Source organism: Protomyctophum bolini (genome assembly GCF_963924005.1).
Source record: "Protomyctophum bolini genome assembly, chromosome: 16".
Lineage (NCBI taxonomy): Eukaryota > Metazoa > Chordata > Actinopteri > Myctophiformes > Myctophidae > Protomyctophum > Protomyctophum bolini.
In genome coordinates this window covers 9408462-9430268 of record NC_137877.1, presented here as the reverse complement: position 1 = coordinate 9430268, position 21807 = coordinate 9408462, and the positions used below count along the sequence as shown (strand labels likewise).

Below are 21807 nucleotides of genomic sequence, written 5' to 3'. Positions count from 1 at the left end.
TGCCAACTAAAGCCAAATGTCCCGCGGATCATTTTTATATGAGGACATCATGAAATGAACCTGCACTTATACATCTGACAAAGAGGATTTCATGATTCTGAATCCATTCCAAGCACACTTAGTGTGTCAGAAACAGCTTTCCATAAAGCAATTATACATTTTGAACTCCCAAAAGTGACTACTGGCCAATATCAGCGCGTCTTTTCCGGTACTTCTGTTTATATTAATAATGAAATAAAAAATGACGCTCCTTAAGTTATTCACATATTGTACACATATTGAATAAATGGTCTTCTTCGTTTCTGTGATTCCAGAAGTCTGTACCACAGAGCAGGGTCTCCAACACCCAGCCTTCTGTCTATGAAGAGTGACGTGTCTAAAGGAGAACCTCCTAACTTCAGTAATGAACCTGGACCTCCACACACACAGTATGTCAATCCTCCTGTTCAATATACACACTATGGACCTCATTTACAACAGCATTTACGCTCATATCGTGAGCGGAGCGTGAGCAAACGGGCATTTACGAGGATTCCCACATTACGTTGGTCGTAAACTCCGCTCAGTTCCACGTCAGCTCAGAGGGTAGTGTACTTGCGATCAATGCATGCGTATATTTATTCAGAAGGCTTTAGTCTTCATGCTGAATCAATTAATAGTTGCCAGACCCATATAAAATATGTAGGCATGTGTCCCCAACATTGGTCAGCACATACATGTTTTTAAAGCAGAGTATCACGCATGGCGTGCGCTTGTATGCCTACAGTATATGCATGCATTCTACAGGCATTGGTCAAGTTAGCCTACAGAAACTGCCCCGCAGCCGAAGCCCGACACCTTTTTATTTATTTATTAGGATATTTCTAGCATGCGACTCACTCTCAGCAGCCTTCTGCTCGCAGTGCAACGCGTTGTGAGCTTGTAGATCGGCTATGGCAGACTCGCGCTGCATGTTAGAAAACAAACTCACAGTTATAATAAGAACGTGCACTTATCTGCACTGTACAAACCCAACGTTGTTTAGTGTAGTAATGCCTGCAGTATAGGCCTATTTAAATTGTTTTGTTACGGAGCTCCTCTGAGTCAGTTATGACTGTGTGTGTGTGTGTGTGTGTGTGTGTGTGTTTGTGTGTGTGTGTGTGTGTGTGTGTGTGATTCAAGATTCAATAATTTATTTGCCATGTCAACAAATTGATAGGAATTTGTCTTGGTTCATACTCAACATATACAGACAGTCAGACAACCATAGATACACAAACAAGAAGGACAATACAAAAACAAAAACCAGCAGCATAGGAAATTACATTCAGTTTTTTAAAGTGCTATAATTATGCATATACTATGAGTTCAGATGTCTAATGGCTACGGGGTAAGTGCTATCCCTGAAGCGACATGTTGAGCTCTAGGTACTTCTATATCTCCTGCCTGATGGGAGGAGATTGAAGAGGTGATGTGCAGGATGGGAGTTGTCTGCAATGATTTTATTTGCCTTCCTAATTATTCTGGTGGAATAGAGTGAGGAAAGTGTAGGGACGCCTGGCTCGTGTGTGTGTGTGTGTGTGTGTGTGTGTGTGTGTGTGTGTGTGTGTGTGTGTGTGTGTGGGGACGGACGGACGGCAGCATGCTGCCGCTGAACCAAGTCCAATCCGGGTGAAATTCACATCGTAAAATGTATATAACGGCGCGTCATTCGGCCATTCATCGTTTTAAGCCAGCTCACCTTAATTCATTATAATATGGGCAACTGTAGCTGTGTAGGCTGTAGGCTACTACATTGATCTCATCATGAGATCAATCAGGTTTGGTGCCAACTAAAGCCAAATGTCCCGCGGATCATTTTAATATGAGGACATCATGAAATGAACCTGCACTTATACATCTGACAAAGAGGATTTCATGATTCTGAATCCATTCCAAGCATTAGTTTTGCATGAAAAACTTTCCTTGGACTTAGTGTGTCAGAAACAGCTTTCCATAAAGCAATTATACATTTTGAACTCACAAAAGTGACTACTGGCCAATATCAGCGCGTCTTTTCCGGTACGTCTGTTTATATTAATAATGAAATAAAAAATGACGCTCCTTAAGTTATTCACATATTGTACACATATTGAATAAATGGTCTTCTTCGTTTCTGTGATTCCAGAAGTCTGTACCACAGAGCAGGGTCTCCAACACCCAGCCTTCTGTCTATGAAGAGTGACATGTCTAAAGGAGAACCTCCTAACTTCAGTAATGAACCTGGACCTCCACACACACAGTATGTCAATCCTCCTGTTCAATATACACACTATGGACCTCATTTACAACAGCATTTACGCTCATATCGTGAGCGGAGCGTGAGCATACGGGCATTTACGAGGATTCCCACATTATGTTGGTCGTAAACTCCGCTCAGTTCCACGTCAGCTCAGAGGGTAGTGTACTTGCGATCAATGCATGCGTATATTTATTCAGAAGGCTTTAGTCTTCATGCTGAATCAATTAATGGTTGCCAGACCCATATAAAATATGTAGGCATGTGTCCCCAACATTGCTCAGCACATACATGTTTTTAAAGCAGAGTATCACGCATGGCTTGCGCTTGTATGCCTACAGTATATGCATGCATTCTAGAGGCATTGGTCAAGTTAGCCTACAGAAACTGCCCCGCAGCCGAAGCCCGACACCTTTTTATTTATTTTTTAGGATATTTCTAGCATGCGACTCACTCTCAGCAGCCTTCTGCTCGCAGTGCAACGCGTTGTGAGCTTGTAGATCGGCTATGGCAGACTCGCGCTGCATGTTAGAAAACAAACTCACAGTTATAATAAGAACGTGCACTTATCTGCACTGTACAAACCCAACGTTGTTTAGTGTAGTAATGCCTGCAGTATAGGCCTATTTAAATTGTTTTGTTACGGAGCTCCTCTGAGTCAGTTATGACTGTGTGTGTGTGTGTGTGTGTGTGTGTGTGTGTGTGTGTGTGTGTGAGAGATTCAAGATTCAATAATTTATTTGCCATGTCAACAAATTGATAGGAATTTGTCTTGGTTCATACTCAACATATACAGACAGTCAGACAACCATAGATACACAAACAAGAAGGACAATACAAAAACAAAAACCAGCAGCATAGGAAATTACATTCAGTTTTTTAAAGTGCTATAATTATGCATATACTATGAGTTCAGATGTCTAATGGCTACGGGGTAAGTGCTATCCCTGAAGCGACATGTTGAGCTCTGGATACTTCTATATCTCCTGCCTGATGGGAGGAGATTGAAGAGGTGATGTGCAGGATGGGAGTTGTCTGCAATGATTTTATTTGCCCATTATTCTGGTGGAATAGAGTGAGGAAAGTGTAGGGACGCCTGGCTCCTGTGTGTGTGTGTGTGTGTGTGTGTGTGTGTGTGTGTGTGTGTGTGTGTGTGTGTGTGTGTGTGTGTGTGTGTGTGTGTGTGTGTGTGTGTGTGTGTGTGTGTGTGTGTGTGTGTGTGTGTGTGTGTGTGTGTGTGTGTGTGTGTGTGTGTGTGTGTGTGTGTGTGTGTGTGTGTGTGTGTGTGCCCATTATTCTGGTGGAATAGAGTGAGGAAAGTGTAGGGACGCCTGGCTCCTGTGTGTGTGTGTGTGTGTGTGTGTGTGTGTGTGTGTGTGTGTGTGTGTGTGTGTGTGTGTGTGTGTGTGTGTGTGTGTGTGTGTGTGTGTGGGGACGGACGGACGGACGGACGGACGGCAGCATGCTGCCGCTGAACCAAGTCCAATCCGGGTGAAATTCACATCGTAAAATGTATATAACGGCGTGTCATTCGGCCATTCATCGTTTTAAGCCAGCTCACCTTAATTCATTATAATATGGGCAACTGTAGCTGTGTAGGCTGTAGGCTACTACATTGATCTCATCATGAGATCAATCAGGTTTGGTGCCAACTAAAGCCAAATGTCCCGCGGATCATTTTAATATGAGGACATCATGAAATGAACCTGCACTTATACATCTGACAAAGAGGATTTCATGATTCTGAATCCATTCCAAGCATTAGTTTTGCATGAAAAACTCTCCTTGGACTTAGTGTGTCAGAAACAGCTTTCCATAAAGCAATTATACATTTTGAACTCACAAAAGTGACTACTGGCCAATATCAGCGCGTCTTTTCCGGTACTTCTGTTTATATTAATAATGAAATAAAAAATGACGCTCCTTAAGTTATTCACATATTGTACACATATTGAATAAATGGTCTTCTTCGTTTCTGTGATTCCAGAAGTCTGTACCACAGAGCAGGGTCTCCAACACCCAGCCTTCTGTCTATGAAGAGTGACGTGTCTAAAGGAGAACCTCCTAACTTCAGTAATGAACCTGGACCTCCACACACACAGTATGTCAATCCTCCTGTTCAATATACACACTATGGACCTCATTTACAACAGCATTTACGCTCATATCGTGAGCGGAGCGTGAGCAAACGGGCATTTACGAGGATTCCCACATTACGTTGGTCGTAAACTCCGCTCAGTTCCACGTCAGCTCAGAGGGTAGTGTACTCGCGATCAATGCATGCGTATATTTATTCAGAAGGCTTTAGTCTTCATGCTGAATCAATTAATAGTTGCCAGACCCATATAAAATATGTAGGCATGTGTCCCCAACATTGGTCAGCACATACATGTTTTTAAAGCAGAGTATCACGCATGGCTTGCGCTTGTATGCCTACAGTATATGCATGTATTCTACAGGCATTGGTCAAGTTAGCCTACAGAAACTGCCCCGCAGCCGAAGCCCGACACCTTTTTATTTATTTATTAGGATATTTCTAGCATGCGACTCACTCTCAGCAGCCTTCTGCTCGCAGTGCAACGCGTTGTGAGCTTGTAGATCGGCTATGGCAGACTCGCGCTGCATGTTAGAAAACAACAGACATGCAAAAGTGTAGCTTTTCGGCGAAAATCGCCGTTTTTATCCCAAATATAGGACCTGTGTGATTCATGCAAATCCGTTAAAAAAATGTTTGGGGGGGGTGAGGGGGTCTGTGGAGCCCGAGCTCGCTGCCCGGAGAATTATCTGACAGACTACTCTCGTGAGTCACTAATGATTCTGAGCGATATTTCTGCTTGCATCTGGGCGGCATGATGTGCGCAGCCGCTGGTCGCTCCGCGGAAAAAAAACCTGTTTGTGTGGACTCGGCATGAATTTTGACACACTGTCTGTGACTCGCCAGTCGATCCATTAGTTTAGCTGCTACAGTTAGCATTAGCAACGTTAGCACTTTGCGTTATACTGTCTGTGGTGTGGACGCGCCGGCGTCAGTTTCTCTCGCTGTGTGTGTGTGTGTGTGTGTGTCTGTCTGTGTGCTCGTGTGTGTGCATGCATGCGTATGAGTAAATAAATAAAGCACGCGCGCGCGTGTGTGTGTGTGTGTGTGTGTGTGTGTGTGTGTGTGTGTGTGTGTGTGTGTGTGTGTGTGTGTGTGTGTGTGTGTGTGTGTGTGTGTGTGTGTGTGTGTGTGTGTGTGTGTGTGTGTGTGTGTGTGTGTGTGCGTGCGTGCGTGCGTGCGTGCGTGCGTGCCAGGGCTTATACTAAATGGATATATTAAAAACGAAAACATGCAGCTCAACTGTTGAATAAGGAGAGGATGTTACTCTACATGTCTTAAATTGACTAAGGCTAAAATAATGAAGTAAACTGACCCTGTTGACTAAACCATCCCAAAACATTTTATTTGTATTATAATTCATTATTTTGCCAGTGAATATAATTTTCTATTTTACATGATGTGAAGAGTGAAAAGTGTTTCTTTAAATCACACCTGTGTGAAGTGACCCTTATCATCATACATCATCCATTCATTGTCATTTTTGTGACAATGAATGTGTAGGATTGTGTAGGACAAAAATAGCCGATATATGACAATTCATTCATTGTCAATGGCATTTAGGACACAAATCTACTGAATATAGGAGGGGCTAGTGCTCCTCGAGGGGCTAGTGCTCCTGTTGGAGTAAATTAATTGTTCTATGACTATCAGGACATGAATGTTAACATCTTGCTCAATACTGACTAGATTTGTACTGATTTAGTAAATAATCATCTGTCATTTTTGAGTGGTGCAGCCACTCAACCACACTATAGACAGCTACAGTATGTGTCCCTGTGTCTGTCCCTGGCTGGGTCCCTGTGTCCCTGGCGGTGTCCCTGTGTCCCTGTGTCACTGGGTCTGTTCCTGGCTGTGTGCCTGTGTCACTGGGTCTGTCCCTGGCTGTGTCACTGTGTCATTGGGTCTGTCCCTGGCTGTCCCTGTGTCACTAGGTCTGTCCCTGGCTGTCCCTGTGTCACTAGGTCTGTCCCTGGCTGTCCCTGTGTCACTGGGTCTGTCCCTGGCTGTCCCTGGCTGTGTCCCTGGCTGTGTCCCTGTGTCACTGGGTCTGTCCCTGGCTGTGTCCCTGGCTGTGTCCCTGTGTCACTGGGTCTGTCCCTGGCTGTCCCTGTGTCACTGGGTCTGTCCCTCGCTGTCCCTGTGTCACTGGGTCTGTCCCTGGCTGTGTCCCTGTGTCACTGGGTCTGTCCCTGGCTGTGTCCCTGGCTGTGTCCCTGTGTCACTGGGTCTGTCCCTGGCTGTCCCTGTGTCACTGGGTCTGTCCCTGGCTGTGTCCCTGTGTCACTGGGTCTGTCCCTGGCTGTCCCTGGCTGTGTCCCTGGCTGTGTCCCTGTGTCACTGGGTCTGTCCCTGGCTGTCCCTGTGTCACTGGGTCTGTCCCTGGCTGTCCCTGTGTCACTGGGTCTGTCCCTGGATGTGTCCCTGGCTGTGTCACTGGGTCTGTCCCTGGCTGTCCCTGTGTCACTGGGTCTGTCCCTGGCTGTCCCTGTGTCACTGGGTCTGTCCCTGGATGTGTCCCTGGCTGTGTCCCTGTGTCACTGGGTCTGTCCCTGGCTGTCCCTGTGTCACTGGGTCTGTCCCTGGCTGCCCCTGTGTCACTGGGTCTGTCCCTGGCTGTGTCCCTGGGTCCCTGGCTGTGTCCGAGCACGAAACATAGCGTTATAGCATTTGTTCACCACCAAGTGTCACTGTTGCACAGCCTAACACACAGACACACAGGCCGGGAGGAGGGCTAGTACAGTACAGTGTAGTATATACTGTCCCCCATGACACCCCCCCCCCCCCCCCCCAAAGTGGGTTTAGTACCGATAAACGCTTAAAAGATTTGCGCCGCGGTTTTGCCCGCGGCACAGCGTTGGCCCCGCACACTGTCACCTTTTTCACCTTGGGCCTGTTTGCATGCCTGAAACAAACTCACAGTTATAATAAGAACGTGCACTTATCTGCACTGTACAAACCCAACGTTGTTTAGTGTAGTAATGCCTGCAGTATAGGCCTATTTAAATTGTTTTGTTACGGAGCTCCTCTGAGTCAGTTATGGCTGTCGGTGTGTGTGTGTGTGTGTGTGTGTGTGTGTGTGTGTGTGTGTGTGTGATTCAAGATTCAATAATTTATTTGCCATGTCAACAAATTGATAGGAATTTGTCTTGGTTCATACTCAACATATACAGACAGTCAGACAACCATAGATACACAAACAAGAAGGACAATACAAAAACTAAAACCAGCAGCATAGGAAATTACATTCAGTTTTTTAAAGTGCTATAATTATGCATATACTATGAGTTCAGATGTCTAATGGCTACGGGGTAAGTGCTATCCCTGAAGCGACATGTTGAGCTCTGGATACTTCTATATCTCCTGCCTGATGGGAGGAGATTGAAGAGGTGATGTGCAGGATGGGAGTTGTCTGCAATGATTTTATTTGCCTTCCTAATTATTCTGGTGGAATAGAGTGAGGAAAGTGTAGGGACGCCTGGCTCGTGTGTGTGTGTGTGTGTGTGTGTGTGTGTGTGTGTGTGTGTGTGTGTGTGTGTGTGTGTGTGTGTGTGTGTGTGTGTGTGTGTGTGTGTGTGTGTGTGTGGGGACGGACGGACGGCAGCATGCTGCCGCTGAACCAAGTCCAATCCGGGTGAAATTCACATCGTAAAATGTATATAACGGCGCGTCATTCGGCCATTCATCGTTTTAAGCCAGCTCACCTTAATTCATTATAATATGGGCAACTGTAGCTGTGTAGGCTGTAGGCTACTACATTGATCTCATCATGAGATCAATCAGGTTTGGTGCCAACTAAAGCCAAATGTCCCGCGGATCATTTTAATATGAGGACATCATGAAATGAACCTGCACTTATACATCTGACAAAGAGGATTTCATGATTCTGAATCCATTCCAAGCATTAGTTTTGCATGAAAAACTCTCCTTGGACTTAGTGTGTCAGAAACAGCTTTCCATAAAGCAATTATACATTTTGAACTCACAAAAGTGACTACTGGCCAATATCAGCGCGTCTTTTCCGGTACTTCTGTTTATATTAATAATGAAATAAAAAATGACGCTCCTTAAGTTATTCACATATTGTACACATATTGAATAAATGGTCTTCTTCGTTTCTGTGATTCCAGAAGTCTGTACCACAGAGCAGGGTCTCCAACACCCAGCCTTCTGTCTATGAAGAGTGACGTGTCTAAAGGAGAACCTCCTAACTTCAGTAATGAACCTGGACCTCCACACACACAGTATGTCAATCCTCCTGTTCAATATACACACTATGGACCTCATTTACAACAGCATTTACGCTCATATCGTGAGCGGAGCGTGAGCATATGGGCATTTACGAGGATTCCCACATTACGTTGGTCGTAAACTCCGCTCAGTTCCACGTCAGCTCAGAGGGTAGTGTACTCGCGATCAATGCATGCGTATATTTATTCAGAAGGCTTTAGTCTTCATGCTGAATCAATTAATAGTTGCCAGACCCATATAAAATATGTAGGCATGTGTCCCCAACATTGCTCAGCACATACATGTTTTTAAAGCAGAGTATCACGCATGGCTTGCGCTTGTATGCCTACAGTATATGCATGCATTCTAGAGGCATTGGTCAAGTTAGCCTACAGAAACTGCCCCGCAGCCGAAGCCCGACACCTTTTTATTTATTTATTAGGATATTTCTAGCATGCGACTCACTCTCAGCAGCCTTCTGCTCGCAGTGCAACGCGTTGTGAGCTTGTAGATCGGCTATGGCAGACTCGCGCTGCATGTTAGAAAACAAACTCACAGTTATAATAAGAACGTGCACTTATCTGCACTGTACAAACCCAACGTTGTTTAGTGTAGTAATGCCTGCAGTATAGGCCTATTTAAATTGTTTTGTTACGGAGCTCCTCTGAGTCAGTTATGACTGTGTGTGTGTGTGTGTGTGTGTGTGTGTGTGTGTGTGTGTGAGATTCAAGATTCAATAATTTATTTGCCATGTCAACAAATTGATAGGAATTTGTCTTGGTTCATACTCAACATATACAGACAGTCAGACAACCATAGATACACAAACAAGAAGGACAATACAAAAACAAAAACCAGCAGCATAGGAAATTACATTCAGTTTTTTAAAGTGCTATAATTATGCATATACTATGAGTTCAGATGTCTAATGGCTACGGGGTAAGTGCTATCCCTGAAGCGACATGTTGAGCTCTGGATACTTCTATATCTCCTGCCTGATGGGAGGAGATTGAAGAGGTGATGTGCAGGATGGGAGTTGTCTGCAATGATTTTATTTGCCTTCCTAATTATTCTGGTGGAATAGAGTGAGGAAAGTGTAGGGACGCCTGGCTCCTGTGTGTGTGTGTGTGTGTGTGTGTGTGTGTGTGTGTGTGTGTGTGTGTGTGTGTGGGGACGGACGGACGGCAGCATGCTGCCACTGAACCAAGTCCAATCCGGGTGAAATTCACATCGTAAAATGTATATAACGGCGCGTCATTCGGCCATTCATCGTTTTAAGCCAGCTCACCTTAATTCATTATAATATGGGCAACTGTAGCTGTGTAGGCTGTAGGCTACTACATTGATCTCATCATGAGATCAATCAGGTTTGGTGCCAACTAAAGCCAAATGTCCCGCGGATCATTTTAATATGAGGACATCATGAAATGAACCTGCACTTATACATCTGACAAAGAGGATTTCATGATTCTGAATCCATTCCAAGCATTAGTTTTGCATGAAAAACTCTCCTTGGACTTAGTGTGTCAGAAACAGCTTTCCATAAAGCAATTATACATTTTGAACTCACAAAAGTGACTACTGGCCAATATCAGCGCGTCTTTTCCGGTACTTCTGTTTATATTAATAATGAAATAAAAAATGACGCTCCTTAAGTTATTCACATATTGTACACATATTGAATAAATGGTCTTCTTCGTTTCTGTGATTCCAGAAGTCTGTACCACAGAGCAGGGTCTCCAACACCCAGCCTTCTGTCTATGAAGAGTGACGTGTCTAAAGGAGAACCTCCTAACTTCAGTAATGAACCTGGACCTCCACACACACAGTATGTCAATCCTCCTGTTCAATATACACACTATGGACCTCATTTACAACAGCATTTACGCTCATATCGTGAGCGGAGCGTGAGCATATGGGCATTTACGAGGATTCCCACATTACGTTGGTCGTAAACTCCGCTCAGTTCCACGTCAGCTCAGAGGGTAGTGTACTCGCGATCAATGCATGCGTATATTTATTCAGAAGGCTTTAGTCTTCATGCTGAATCAATTAATAGTTGCCAGACCCATATAAAATATGTAGGCATGTGTCCCCAACATTGCTCAGCACATACATGTTTTTAAAGCAGAGTATCACGCATGGCTTGCGCTTGTATGCCTACAGTATATGCATGCATTCTAGAGGCATTGGTCAAGTTAGCCTACAGAAACTGCCCCGCAGCCGAAGCCCGACACCTTTTTATTTATTTATTAGGATATTTCTAGCATGCGACTCACTCTCAGCAGCCTTCTGCTCGCAGTGCAACGCGTTGTGAGCTTGTAGATCGGCTATGGCAGACTCGCGCTGCATGTTAGAAAACAAACTCACAGTTATAATAAGAACGTGCACTTATCTGCACTGTACAAACCCAACGTTGTTTAGTGTAGTAATGCCTGCAGTATAGGCCTATTTAAATTGTTTTGTTACGGAGCTCCTCTGAGTCAGTTATGACTGTGTGTGTGTGTGTGTGTGTGTGTGTGTGTGTGTGTGTGTGTGTGTGAGATTCAAGATTCAATAATTTATTTGCCATGTCAACAAATTGATAGGAATTTGTCTTGGTTCATACTCAACATATACAGACAGTCAGACAACCATAGATACACAAACAAGAAGGACAATACAAAAACAAAAACCAGCAGCATAGGAAATTACATTCAGTTTTTTAAAGTGCTATAATTATGCATATACTATGAGTTCAGGGGCTGGATTTTGAAGGTGCGTTTTACCATGTGGTAATACATAAATTGGCCTCGCTCTGCGCACAATCGTATTATGAAAGCCTTATCGTCCCGTGTTGAACGCACACACATATGGAATACGACGTTGCTGAATATTTTAGCATTGTGGGAGTGTCCATATGTTAATTATTTTCGCTTTGCGCAATTTGCTATTAAGCCCCTTGACCTGCGCATAACGATTAGACGTGGGTCTAGGCACCTCATAAACGCAAAAAGAATTTAAAGCACTGTTTGATTTTACACTTGAGCGGCTCTGGGACGCTGCTGGAGTGTTGCCAAGTCTGTTTATTATAAGCGGCTTCTTTTTCTGTAAAGTTGCTTGTAAATATTGGTAGTTGTGGTTGCTTTTCTTGTTTCTAAAGGTTTCTCCTAATGTTGTTTAAACCAGTGATCCTCACACAGCACATTCCCATGTCAAGGATCCCCAGATTAATGCATTTGCCCAACTTAAGGACGGCTAATACAAAAATGTAATTAAAATGTTACTTTTGAAAATAGCAGATCTACCAGCTCACAATGAATCACATTCATTCATTAAAACTATGAACTCTGACTGCAGGCGGATATATAATGATCATTATAACAATGTGCAAGAAAATATTTAAAAAGATGGAAGGACTTTATATTTGTGGACAATCAAAATATGTTTTTTATTTTAATGTGGTGTCATTAAAATTAATCTGGATATAGCAGACTCACTATCTAGAAAATAAAAACATGGCACTTCATTTAAAATAGGTTACAGACCCCTGTTATATGCGCTTATTTTGGGATTATTTTTATAAACCTATTTACTTGTTTCTATGAGACATGGCAACAGCCAGCAAAAGACGCATCCATTCTTTTTGAAAGGTTGAGATTAGAAACGACCATAATTATTTCATTTCTCAACCTTAAAAATAAATAAAAACATCTCCATAATCCTTGAGAGGTTTGCTTTCATACGCTGTATCACACTCGATCCAAGTCTTCTTCAATAAAATGCTACGAGCGAAGACCATACCATCACGGGCATACGCACCACGCATTCAACTCATTACTCATTTCAAATATAATATAATTATAATTTAAATTAAAATATAATTTTACTGGTGTTTCTCAATAGAAACAACTTATTTTGAGGCATAAAGGTGACAGCATGCAGTGCAATAGGAATAATTAACCCAAATGTGACAAAGTCATATGTCATGTCTTCTATGGTGCCAGCCTGAAGAAATGTAATAATAACGATCCCCAAAGTGCGCATTCCGTATGTGACATCAGCTGACTGGTAAAGAAAATAGTACGGACATGTTGATTGGGTAACTCTCAAACACGCCTTAAACACTCCCATGACTAATTCAAGGCCGTTTTGCGCACTCCACAGGGTGTCGAAAGCGCTTCTTAACATGCTTAAAATTGCAATATGACATACCTCACGCCCCCAGCTCATATTACTGTAATAGGTAAAACGCACCTTCAAAATCTAGCCCCAGATGTCTAATGGCTACGGGGTAAGTGCTATCCCTGAAGCGACATGTTGAGCTCTGGATACTTCTATATCTCCTGCCTGATGGGAGGAGATTGAAGAGGTGATGTGCAGGATGGGAGTTGTCTGCAATGATTTTATTTGCCTTCCTAATTATTCTGGTGGAATAGAGTGAGGAAAGTGTAGGGACGCCTGGCTCCTGTGTGTGTGTGTGTGTGTGTGTGTGTGTGTGTGTGTGTGTGTGTGTGTGTGTGTGTGTGTGTGTGTGTGTGTGTGTGTGTGTGTGTGTGTGTGTGTGTGTGTGTGTGTGTGTGGGGACGGACGGACGGCAGCATGCTGCCGCTGAACCAAGTCCAATCCGGGTGAAATTCACATCGTAAAATGTATATAACGGCGCGTCATTCTGCCATTCATCGTTTTAAGCCAGCTCACCTTAATTCATTATAATATGGGAAACTGTAGCTGTGTAGGCTGTAGGCTACTACATTGATCTCATCATGAGATCAATCAGGTTTGATGCCAACTAAAGCCAAATGTCCCGCGGATCATTTTAATAGGAGGACATCATGAAATGAACCTGCACTTATACATCTGACAAAGAGGATTTCATGATTCTGAATCCATTCCAAGCATTAGTTTTGCATGAAAAACTCTCCTTGGACTTAGTGTGTCAGAAACAGCTTTCCATAACGCAATTATACATTTTGAACTCACAAAAGTGACTACTGGCCAATATCAGCGCGTCTTTTACGGTACTTCTGTTTTTTATTAATAATGAAATAAAAAATGACGCTCCTTACGTTAATTCACATATTGTACACATATTGAATAAATGGTCTTCTTCGTTTCTATGATTCCAGAAGTCTGTACCACAGAGCAGGGTCTCCAACACCCAGCCTTCTGTCTATGAAGAGTGACGTGTCTAAAGGAGAACCTCCTAACTTCAGTAATGAACCTGGACCTCCACACACACAGTATGTCAATCCTCCTGTTCTCCTTTACAACCAACAGCTCCATCTGGTGTCTGAATTGTGAACTCCAAGTCAAATCAAATCAAACTTTATTTCTAAAGCATCTACTGTATCTGAGCAGATCTAATGGGGAGGGGCAAAAATGGAGTAATGTGTTCACGTTTTATAGTGCCGGTGAGAAGGCGGGAAGCTGTGTTCTGCACTAGCTGTAAACGCCTGAGTGACGCCTGGTCGATGCCAATATATAAAGAGTTCTTGATGAAATCAAAGCATGGATAACCATCTCCAGCTGTTTTTAGGGGAGGTAGGATTTGACCGTGGCGATGATTGGAAGAAGAGAGTTTTAACGACGGAGCTGATTTGTTTATTAAGTTTAAAATCTTTATCAAAAATAAAACCAAGAGGGGGGACAGTGGCACAGTCGGTAGTGTTGTCGCCTCACAGCTAGAAGGTCCTGGGTTCGATTCCCGCTGTGGGCGCTGGGGGCGTGTTCTCTCCTCTGCGTCATCAATGCCCATACCCGAGGCGGGGTTGGCGAAAATGCCTTTCTGTGTGGAGTTTGTATGTTCTCCCCGTTTTTCCTAGGGTACCCTCACATGTTCTCCCCATGTCCCCTAGGGTAGGTGCCCTCACATGTTCTCCCCGTGTCCCCTAGGGTACCCTCACAAAAACATGCAGTAATCCTGGTCGGAATGTGTTAAGGAGATAACTGTTACAATTGCTCAATTCAACAGACCCATTCAGGATTCTAAAAACGCCTTCTCAATCCTGACCTAAGTTTGAAGTGTTTAGAGAGGCACTTGTCTTTATCTCCTTGGGCAAATCATTCCATTGCACCGTTTTTACTACATGGAATACAAGCTACTGTTATGCTAATTACTGTCTGTTATTTACTTAGTATTATTTCTAGTAGTATTATTCACTGTCTCTGTTATTTATGTATTGTTATTTCTGTCTGTATGATTCCAGAAGTGTCCACCACAGAGCAGAGTCTCCAACTCCCAGCCTTCTGTCTGTGAAGAGTGACCTGTCTAAAGGAAAACCTCCTGACTTCAGTAATGAACCTGGACCTCCTGATTCACAGTATGTCAACCCTCCTAAAAATAAACACTATAACACAGTAACACTATACAATATACACTATAAGATATTTTATAGTGCCGGTGAGAAGGCGGGCAGCTGTGTTCTGCACTAGCTGTAAATGCTGGTCGATGCCAATATACAAAGAGTTGCAATAATCTATTATTGATGAAATCAAAGCATGGATAACCATCTCCAGCTGTTTTTAGGGGAGGTAGGATTTGACCGTGGCGATGATTGGAAGAAGAGAGTTTTAACGACGGAGCTGATTTGTTTATTAGGTTTAAAATCTTTATCAAAAATAAAACCAAGAGGGGGGACAGTGGCTCAGTCGGTAGTGTTGTCGCCTCACAGCTAGAAGGTCCTGGGTTCGATTCCCGCTGTGGGCGCTGGGGGCGTGTTCTCTCCTCTGCGTCATCAGTGCCCATACCCGAGGTGGGGTTGGCGAAAATGCCTTTCTGTGTGGAGTTTGTATGTTCTCCCCGTTTCCCCTAGGGTAGGTACGCTCACATGTTCTCCCAGTATCCCCTAGGGTAGGTACCCTCACATGTTTTCCCCGTTTCCCCTAGGGTAGGTACCCTCACATGTTCTCCCCGTGTCCCCTAGGGTAGGTACCCTCACATGTTCTCCCCGTGTCCCCTAGGGTAGGTACCCTCACATGTTCTCCCAGTGTCCCCTAGGGTAGGTACCCTCACATGTTCTCCCCGTGTCCCCTAGGGTTGGTACCCTCACATGTTCTCCCCATGTCCCCTAGGGTAGGTAGGTAGGTACCCTCACATGTTCTCCCCGTGTCCCCTAGGGTAGGCACCCTCACATGTTCTCCCCGTGTCCCCTAGGGTAGGTAGGTACCCTCACATGTTCTCCCCGTGTCCCCTAGGGTAGGTACCCTCACATGTTCTCCCCGTGTCCCCTAGGGTAGGTACCCTCACACAAACATGCAGTAATCCTGGTCGGAATGTGTTAAGGAGATAATTGTTACTGTAGTGTTTGCCCGAACGCGGCTGGAAATGAGCACAGAGTCAGATGTACAAAAGCAGCCACACCGTGGTTTATTCCCAAAAAGGAGATGAACAGCATGGAAATGGCAGCACGCAGGCAGCAACAAACAAACAGGGCAGGTGGGTGTGCAGCTCCACCCTGCCCTCTCACTGAATTCAACACTGAGTTGGTGAGCTTCCTGGCAGCCTTTTATAGGCAGCTGCACCAATCAGTGTGGGCTGTACCATTTCACCTGCAAACATGCAACCCCCACATAACCCACATCACATTATCCTTAGCAGCCCCAATGCCTCCCTCAAACACCCCCGTGGCTATTCCACCGTGGTCCAGTCCAGTACATGGTGCCCTGGTAGCCTGGTTCCCTGAACACACTGGAACAGACAGAACAGAAGCAGATATTACATAATTGTATTTTCATTTCATCATACTTTCAATAACCCAGTTAGACTCATGACTCTTCCTTTATGCCAATATACATACTTAAATGTGCCCACTCTCAGTAACGGAGGACCACTTCGTTACATTTCCCCCCTCCTCTCGATGCTCCTCAATCTTCATGGATGCGTGAGAGGCAGTCCGCCACCACATTGGACTTCCCTGACCGGTAGTGAACAGTAAAGTCATATGGCTGTAGGGAGAGATACCAACCCGCAATGCGTATGTTTGCATCCTTCATGCGGTTCAGCCACTGCAGTGCACGATGGTCAGTCTCTAGAAAGAAGTGTCGTCCTAACAGATAGTATCTGAGGGTGTCAATGGCCCACTTCATCGCCAAACACTCCTTCTCCACTGTTGAATACCTGGTCTCTCTGTCTTCCAGCTTACGACTCAGGAATACCACTGGCTTCCTCTCTCCATCCGCTTCCTGCAACAGCACCGCTCCAAGGCCCACTCCCGAAGCATCTGTCTGCAGGGTGAATGGCTTGTCAAAGTCTGGAGTGTGAAGGACCGGATGGGTGCAGATTGCTTCCTTGAGGTCTTTGAATGCTTTATCACACTCCTCAGTCCATCTCACTTTAGTGGGGAATGCGTCTCTCGTGAGGTCTGTGAGCACTGCTGATCTCTCTGCAAAATGGGGAATAAATTTCCTGTACCACCCGACGAGGCCAACAAACCCTCTCACCTTCTTCTTGGTGGTTGGAACTGGGAAGGACCGGATGGCTTCAACTTTCCCAACCTGTGGTTTGATCTTGCCATAGCCAATTACAAACCCCAGGTATTGCACTTCTCTTTGTGCAATAGCACACTTTCGAGGGTTGATGGTTAGGCCGGCTGCACGAATGCATTGCAGGACTTGATGTAGGTGGCACACATGCTCTTCCCAGGACTGGCTGAAAATGATACAATCATCAAGGTAGGCTGCAGAGAATTCAGACACATCCCTCAGTACATGATCCATTAGTCTCTGAAATGTGGCCGGTGCTCCATGGAGTCCAAATGGCATGACACGAAACTGGTACATACCAAACGGTGTCCTGAATGCTGTCAGTTCTTTACCGTCTGGTGCCAAGGCCAGCTGCCAATAACCTTTGCTCAGGTCCAGAGTGGTGATGTACCTCGCTTTGCCGACCCGCTCCAACATGTCATCAATCCGAGGCATTGGATAAGGATCAAAAGCAGATACAGAGTTAAGGTACCTAAAGTCAATACAAAAACGTAATGAACCATCTTTTTTCGGCACCAGAACAACCGGACTGCACCACTCACTGCTGGAGACCTCGATTATGCCTCCCTCCAACATAGACTGAATCTCATTCTTCAGTTCGGGGATCAGCCGCTCAGGAATCCTGTAACTCCTCTGACGAGCTGGAGCCTCCCCCTTCAGACGAATCTTGTGCTGTACAAGAGAGGTAAAACCTGGAGTCTCCCGGAACAGCTCTGTGTCCAGGAGGGGCTTAATGTCATCCTGTTGAGAACGTGACAGATAAGACAAATCCACTGGGGTGGACTCAGCGGCACCAGTGGGCAAAAACTTCTCATTCACCTCCTCATCATGGACTGCACGTGCAAACAACTGCTGCACTGGCTCTGGTCGAACCTGGAATTCCTTCAACAAGTTTACATGGAAATTCTGATATTTTTTCATTCGCTCTGGCATATGTATTTCATATGTGACTGTACCCACTCTTCTAGTGACCTTATATGGTCCATGCCATTGTGTAAGCAGCTTACTGTCACTGGTGGGAAGCAACAGAAGTACCTGCTGTCCTGGGCTGAGGACCCGCTCTCTGGCCTTCTGGTCATACCATGTCTTTTGGTGGTTTTGCGCCACCTTCAGGTTCTCCTGTGCCAGTGCCGACATCTGCTCCAGCCTCTCCCTCATTTTGACCACATAGGCCACAACATTCTCCCCCTCTGGTTCAGCCCTTTCCCAATAGTCTTTCAGTAGGTCTAGTGGCCCCCTCACTTGCCGACCATAGAGTAGTTCGAATGGGGAAAACCCGGTTGATGCCTGTGGCACCTCTCTGTAGGCGAACAGCAGGTACGGCAGCCATTGGTCCCAGTCAGCACCTGTGTTGGAGACAAACTTGCGCAGCATGCTTTTCAGTGTCTTGTTGTACCTTTCCACAAGCCCGTCCGTTTGGGGGTGGTAAGGGGTGGTCTTAATCCCCTTCACACCTAACAACTGGTAAACTTGCTGCAGTAATTTAGACAGAAAATTTGTTGCACAATCTGTCAAAATCTCCCTGGCTATGCCCACTCTGGAAAATAGCTGTAAAAGGCAATTAGCAACCTGTCTGGCCTTGATTGACCTAAGGGGGAAAACTTCAGGGTACCGTGTTGCATAGTCACAAATAACCAATATGTAGCGGTGGCCTGATGAGCTCTTCTCTAATGGCCCCACAATATCCATAGCTATTCTCTCAAAAGGTGTCTCAATGATTGGCAGAGGTTGTAATTGGGCACGTGCCACCCCCCTCCCTGAAGTCAATTGGCATTTCTCACAGGAGCTACAGAAGTGAGCGATTTGAGTATACATGCCCGGCCAGACAAAGTGACTAGCAATCCTACACAGTGTTTTGTGGGAAGCCATGTGCCCTGCCCATGGAATTGAATGGCCCCATTCCATCACTTTTTGTCCAAACTGCTGTGGTAGTGCTAAGGCCTCAATATTTCCCTTTCTCTGGTAGAGTATTCCCCCTTTCATTATATAGGTAGCCTCTTCCAAACAGCCTGCCGTGCCCTGTTTAACTCCATCTACCTCAGTCACCTTCTCAAACCAAGGTTTTAAAGTAGAGTCCTCTCTTTGCAACCTACCTACATCTGGTGGAATTTCAACATCTAAAGGACAGTCTGGTATAGAAAGCTGTTCTACACCATTTTTTACTGTGCCAAGCACCTTCTCTCTCCTTCTCTGGGTCTTTGATTTTAGAGGCTTCACTGGGCCCGCCTCCCATTCTACCTCAGCAAATGGCAACTCTCTGAAAACTGTTCTTGCAGTCTGAGCTCTCGTGGTAACCACATTGCAAGGCTGTACTATTTTTGTAGCTGGTTTGCCCCCTTCACCTGAGCTCTGTACCTTGCTGGTCTGTACTGGCTGGTTCACCAGGTCTAGTAGAGTAGGAACATCATTACCTAGAATGACTGCATATGGCAAAGTAGGAGCTAGCGCTACCAACAAAGAAAATGTCTGGCCTCCTACTGTCAAATACACCTGTGCTGTGGGGTACTCATGTTTATCACCATGAACGCAGCTAATTGTGGCCTTCTCTTCACTCCACCTTTCTCTTGGGATAAGACTGGACAGTATTATTGACTGAAAACTCCCTGTATCAAGTAGGGCTTCCTCCCGCTGACCATTAACCAAAACAGGTACAGTACTGGCTTTCTCCTGACATGTAATTATGTTGGTCGCTCTAGGGGCTGCAGTGAACATAACTGGTTTATTATCACCATTTGCTGGGCAAAAATATTGGGTGTGGCCTAGACCATTACATAGATAGCACCTAATGTCTTGTTTTGAGGATCTCTTAGAATTAGCTGAAGGAAAATGCCTACCACTAGAACCCCTCCCCAGACCAGAGCCCTGTTCACCCCCATTGGACTTACTGGACTGAGCGCTGTGGTTCTCGTGGCCAATGCTGCTCCCCCTTCTGGCTGATGTAAAGACCTCAGCGAGGCGTGCTGCTTCCTCTGCCGTCTTGGGATCGTGTTCGCGGATCCAAACCTCCAGGTCAGGCTGCACCATCCTCAGAAACTGTTCAAGGATCAATGTCTCTGCAATATCTTCCTTTGTCGATTTGTCTGGTTTGACCCATTTTCCAAACAGGTCTTTCAAACGTACGTACAGCTCCCTTGGAGTCTCTCCCCGCTCGATGTTCAGGGACCGGAACCTTCTGCGATAAGTATCAGCTGTTATTTCATATTTTGATAAAATGGCTTCTTTCACTTTGGTGTAGTTGTCAGAGTCAGCAATGTCCATTAAGACATACGCACTACGGGCTTTACCAGTAAGCAATGGAACAAGGCGAATAGCCCACTCTTCTCTGTGCCAGCGGCATACGCTGGCTATTCGTTCAAATGTGGTCAAAAAATGTTCAATGTCATCCTCTGGAGATAATGGAAGCAACTTGGGTTCCCTGTGGGAAGGTGGAGCGCTGTGGCCTGTGGAATCACGCCCCCCATCGGCTCGCCCATCCGGTTCTTCCTCCTCCTCCTGACTACTGACCTCCTGGTACTGCTCATGTCCATTGACCTGCAGCTGGAGCTGCTGGAACTGGTGCTGCATACCCTTCCATCTCTGCTCATGTCGAGAGGCTTCCCTCTCCCTCTGCTGGTCTCTAGTCATCTGTGCCCGAACCAGACTTTTCACCATCACTGTGAGCTCCTCCAGATCTGTCCCCGGCTTAGCCGCTGCCACGACCCCCGGGTCAGCTGGCGCGCCCACGTCATTCTCTGGTGCCTCCTGGCCGGCATCCTTCTTTGCTGGTTTGGGTGGCATGACTCTGTGCTCTGTTGTGGGCCCCACTCACTGCCACCAATTGTAGTGTTTGCCCGAACGCGGCTGGAAATGAGCACAGAGTCAGATGTACAAAAGCAGCCACACCGTGGTTTATTCCCAAAAAGGAGATGAACAGCATGGAAATGGCAGCACGCAGGCAGCAACAAACAAACAGGGCAGGTGGGTGTGCAGCTCCACCCTGCCCTCTCACTGAATTCAACACTGAGTTGGTGAGCTTCCTGGCAGCCTTTTATAGGCAGCTGCACCAATCAGTGTGGGCTGTACCATTTCACCTGCAAACATGCAACCCCCACATAACCCACATCACATTATCCTTAGCAGCCCCAATGCCTCCCTCAAACACCCCCGTGGCTATTCCACCGTGGTCCAGTCCAGTACATGGTGCCCTGGTAGCCTGGTTCCCTGAACACACTGGAACAGACAGAACAGAAGCAGATATTACATAATTGTATTTTCATTTCATCATACTTTCAATAACCCAGTTAGACTCATGACTCTTCCTTTATGCCAATATACATACTTAAATGTGCCCACTCTCAGTAACGGAGGACCACTTCGTTACAGTTACAATTGCTCAATTCAACAGACCCATTCAGGATTCTAAAAACGCCTTCTCAATCCTGACCTAAGTTTTAAGTCTTTAGAGAGGCACTTGTCTTTATCTCCTTGGGCAAATCATTCCATTGCACCGTTTGTACTACATGGAATACAAGCTACTGTTATGCTAATTACTGTCTGTTATTTACTTAGTATTATTTCTAGTAGTATTATTCACTGTCTCTGTTGTTTATGTATTGTTATTTCTGTCTGTATGATTCCAGAAGTGTCCACCACAGAGCAGAGTCTCCAACTCCCAGCCTTCTGTCTGTGAAGAGTGACCTGTCTAAAGGAAAACCTCCTGACTTCAGTAATGAACCTGGACCTCCTGATTCACAGTATGTCAACCCTCCTATAAATATATACA

At 45.3% G+C, this 21807-nt stretch overlaps 1 protein-coding gene across 3 annotated transcripts in view; it reads left to right on the top strand.

Moving 5' to 3' along the window:
- The first annotated feature begins 342 nt into the window (after window positions 1-342).
- LOC308331120 (NACHT, LRR and PYD domains-containing protein 3-like) overlaps window positions 343-21807 on the top strand; it is a 34598-nt gene continuing 13133 nt past the window's right edge. For all 3 annotated transcript variants that reach the window (XM_080786299.1, XM_080786298.1, XM_080786297.1), the window contains exons 1-4: window positions 343-428; window positions 2147-2260; window positions 14771-14884; window positions 21665-21778. In XM_080786299.1, coding sequence (XP_080642425.1) covers window positions 361-428; window positions 2147-2260; window positions 14771-14884; window positions 21665-21778 — 410 coding nt within the window. In that variant the 5' untranslated portion in view covers window positions 343-360. The remainder of the gene's footprint in view (window positions 429-2146; window positions 2261-14770; window positions 14885-21664; window positions 21779-21807) is intronic.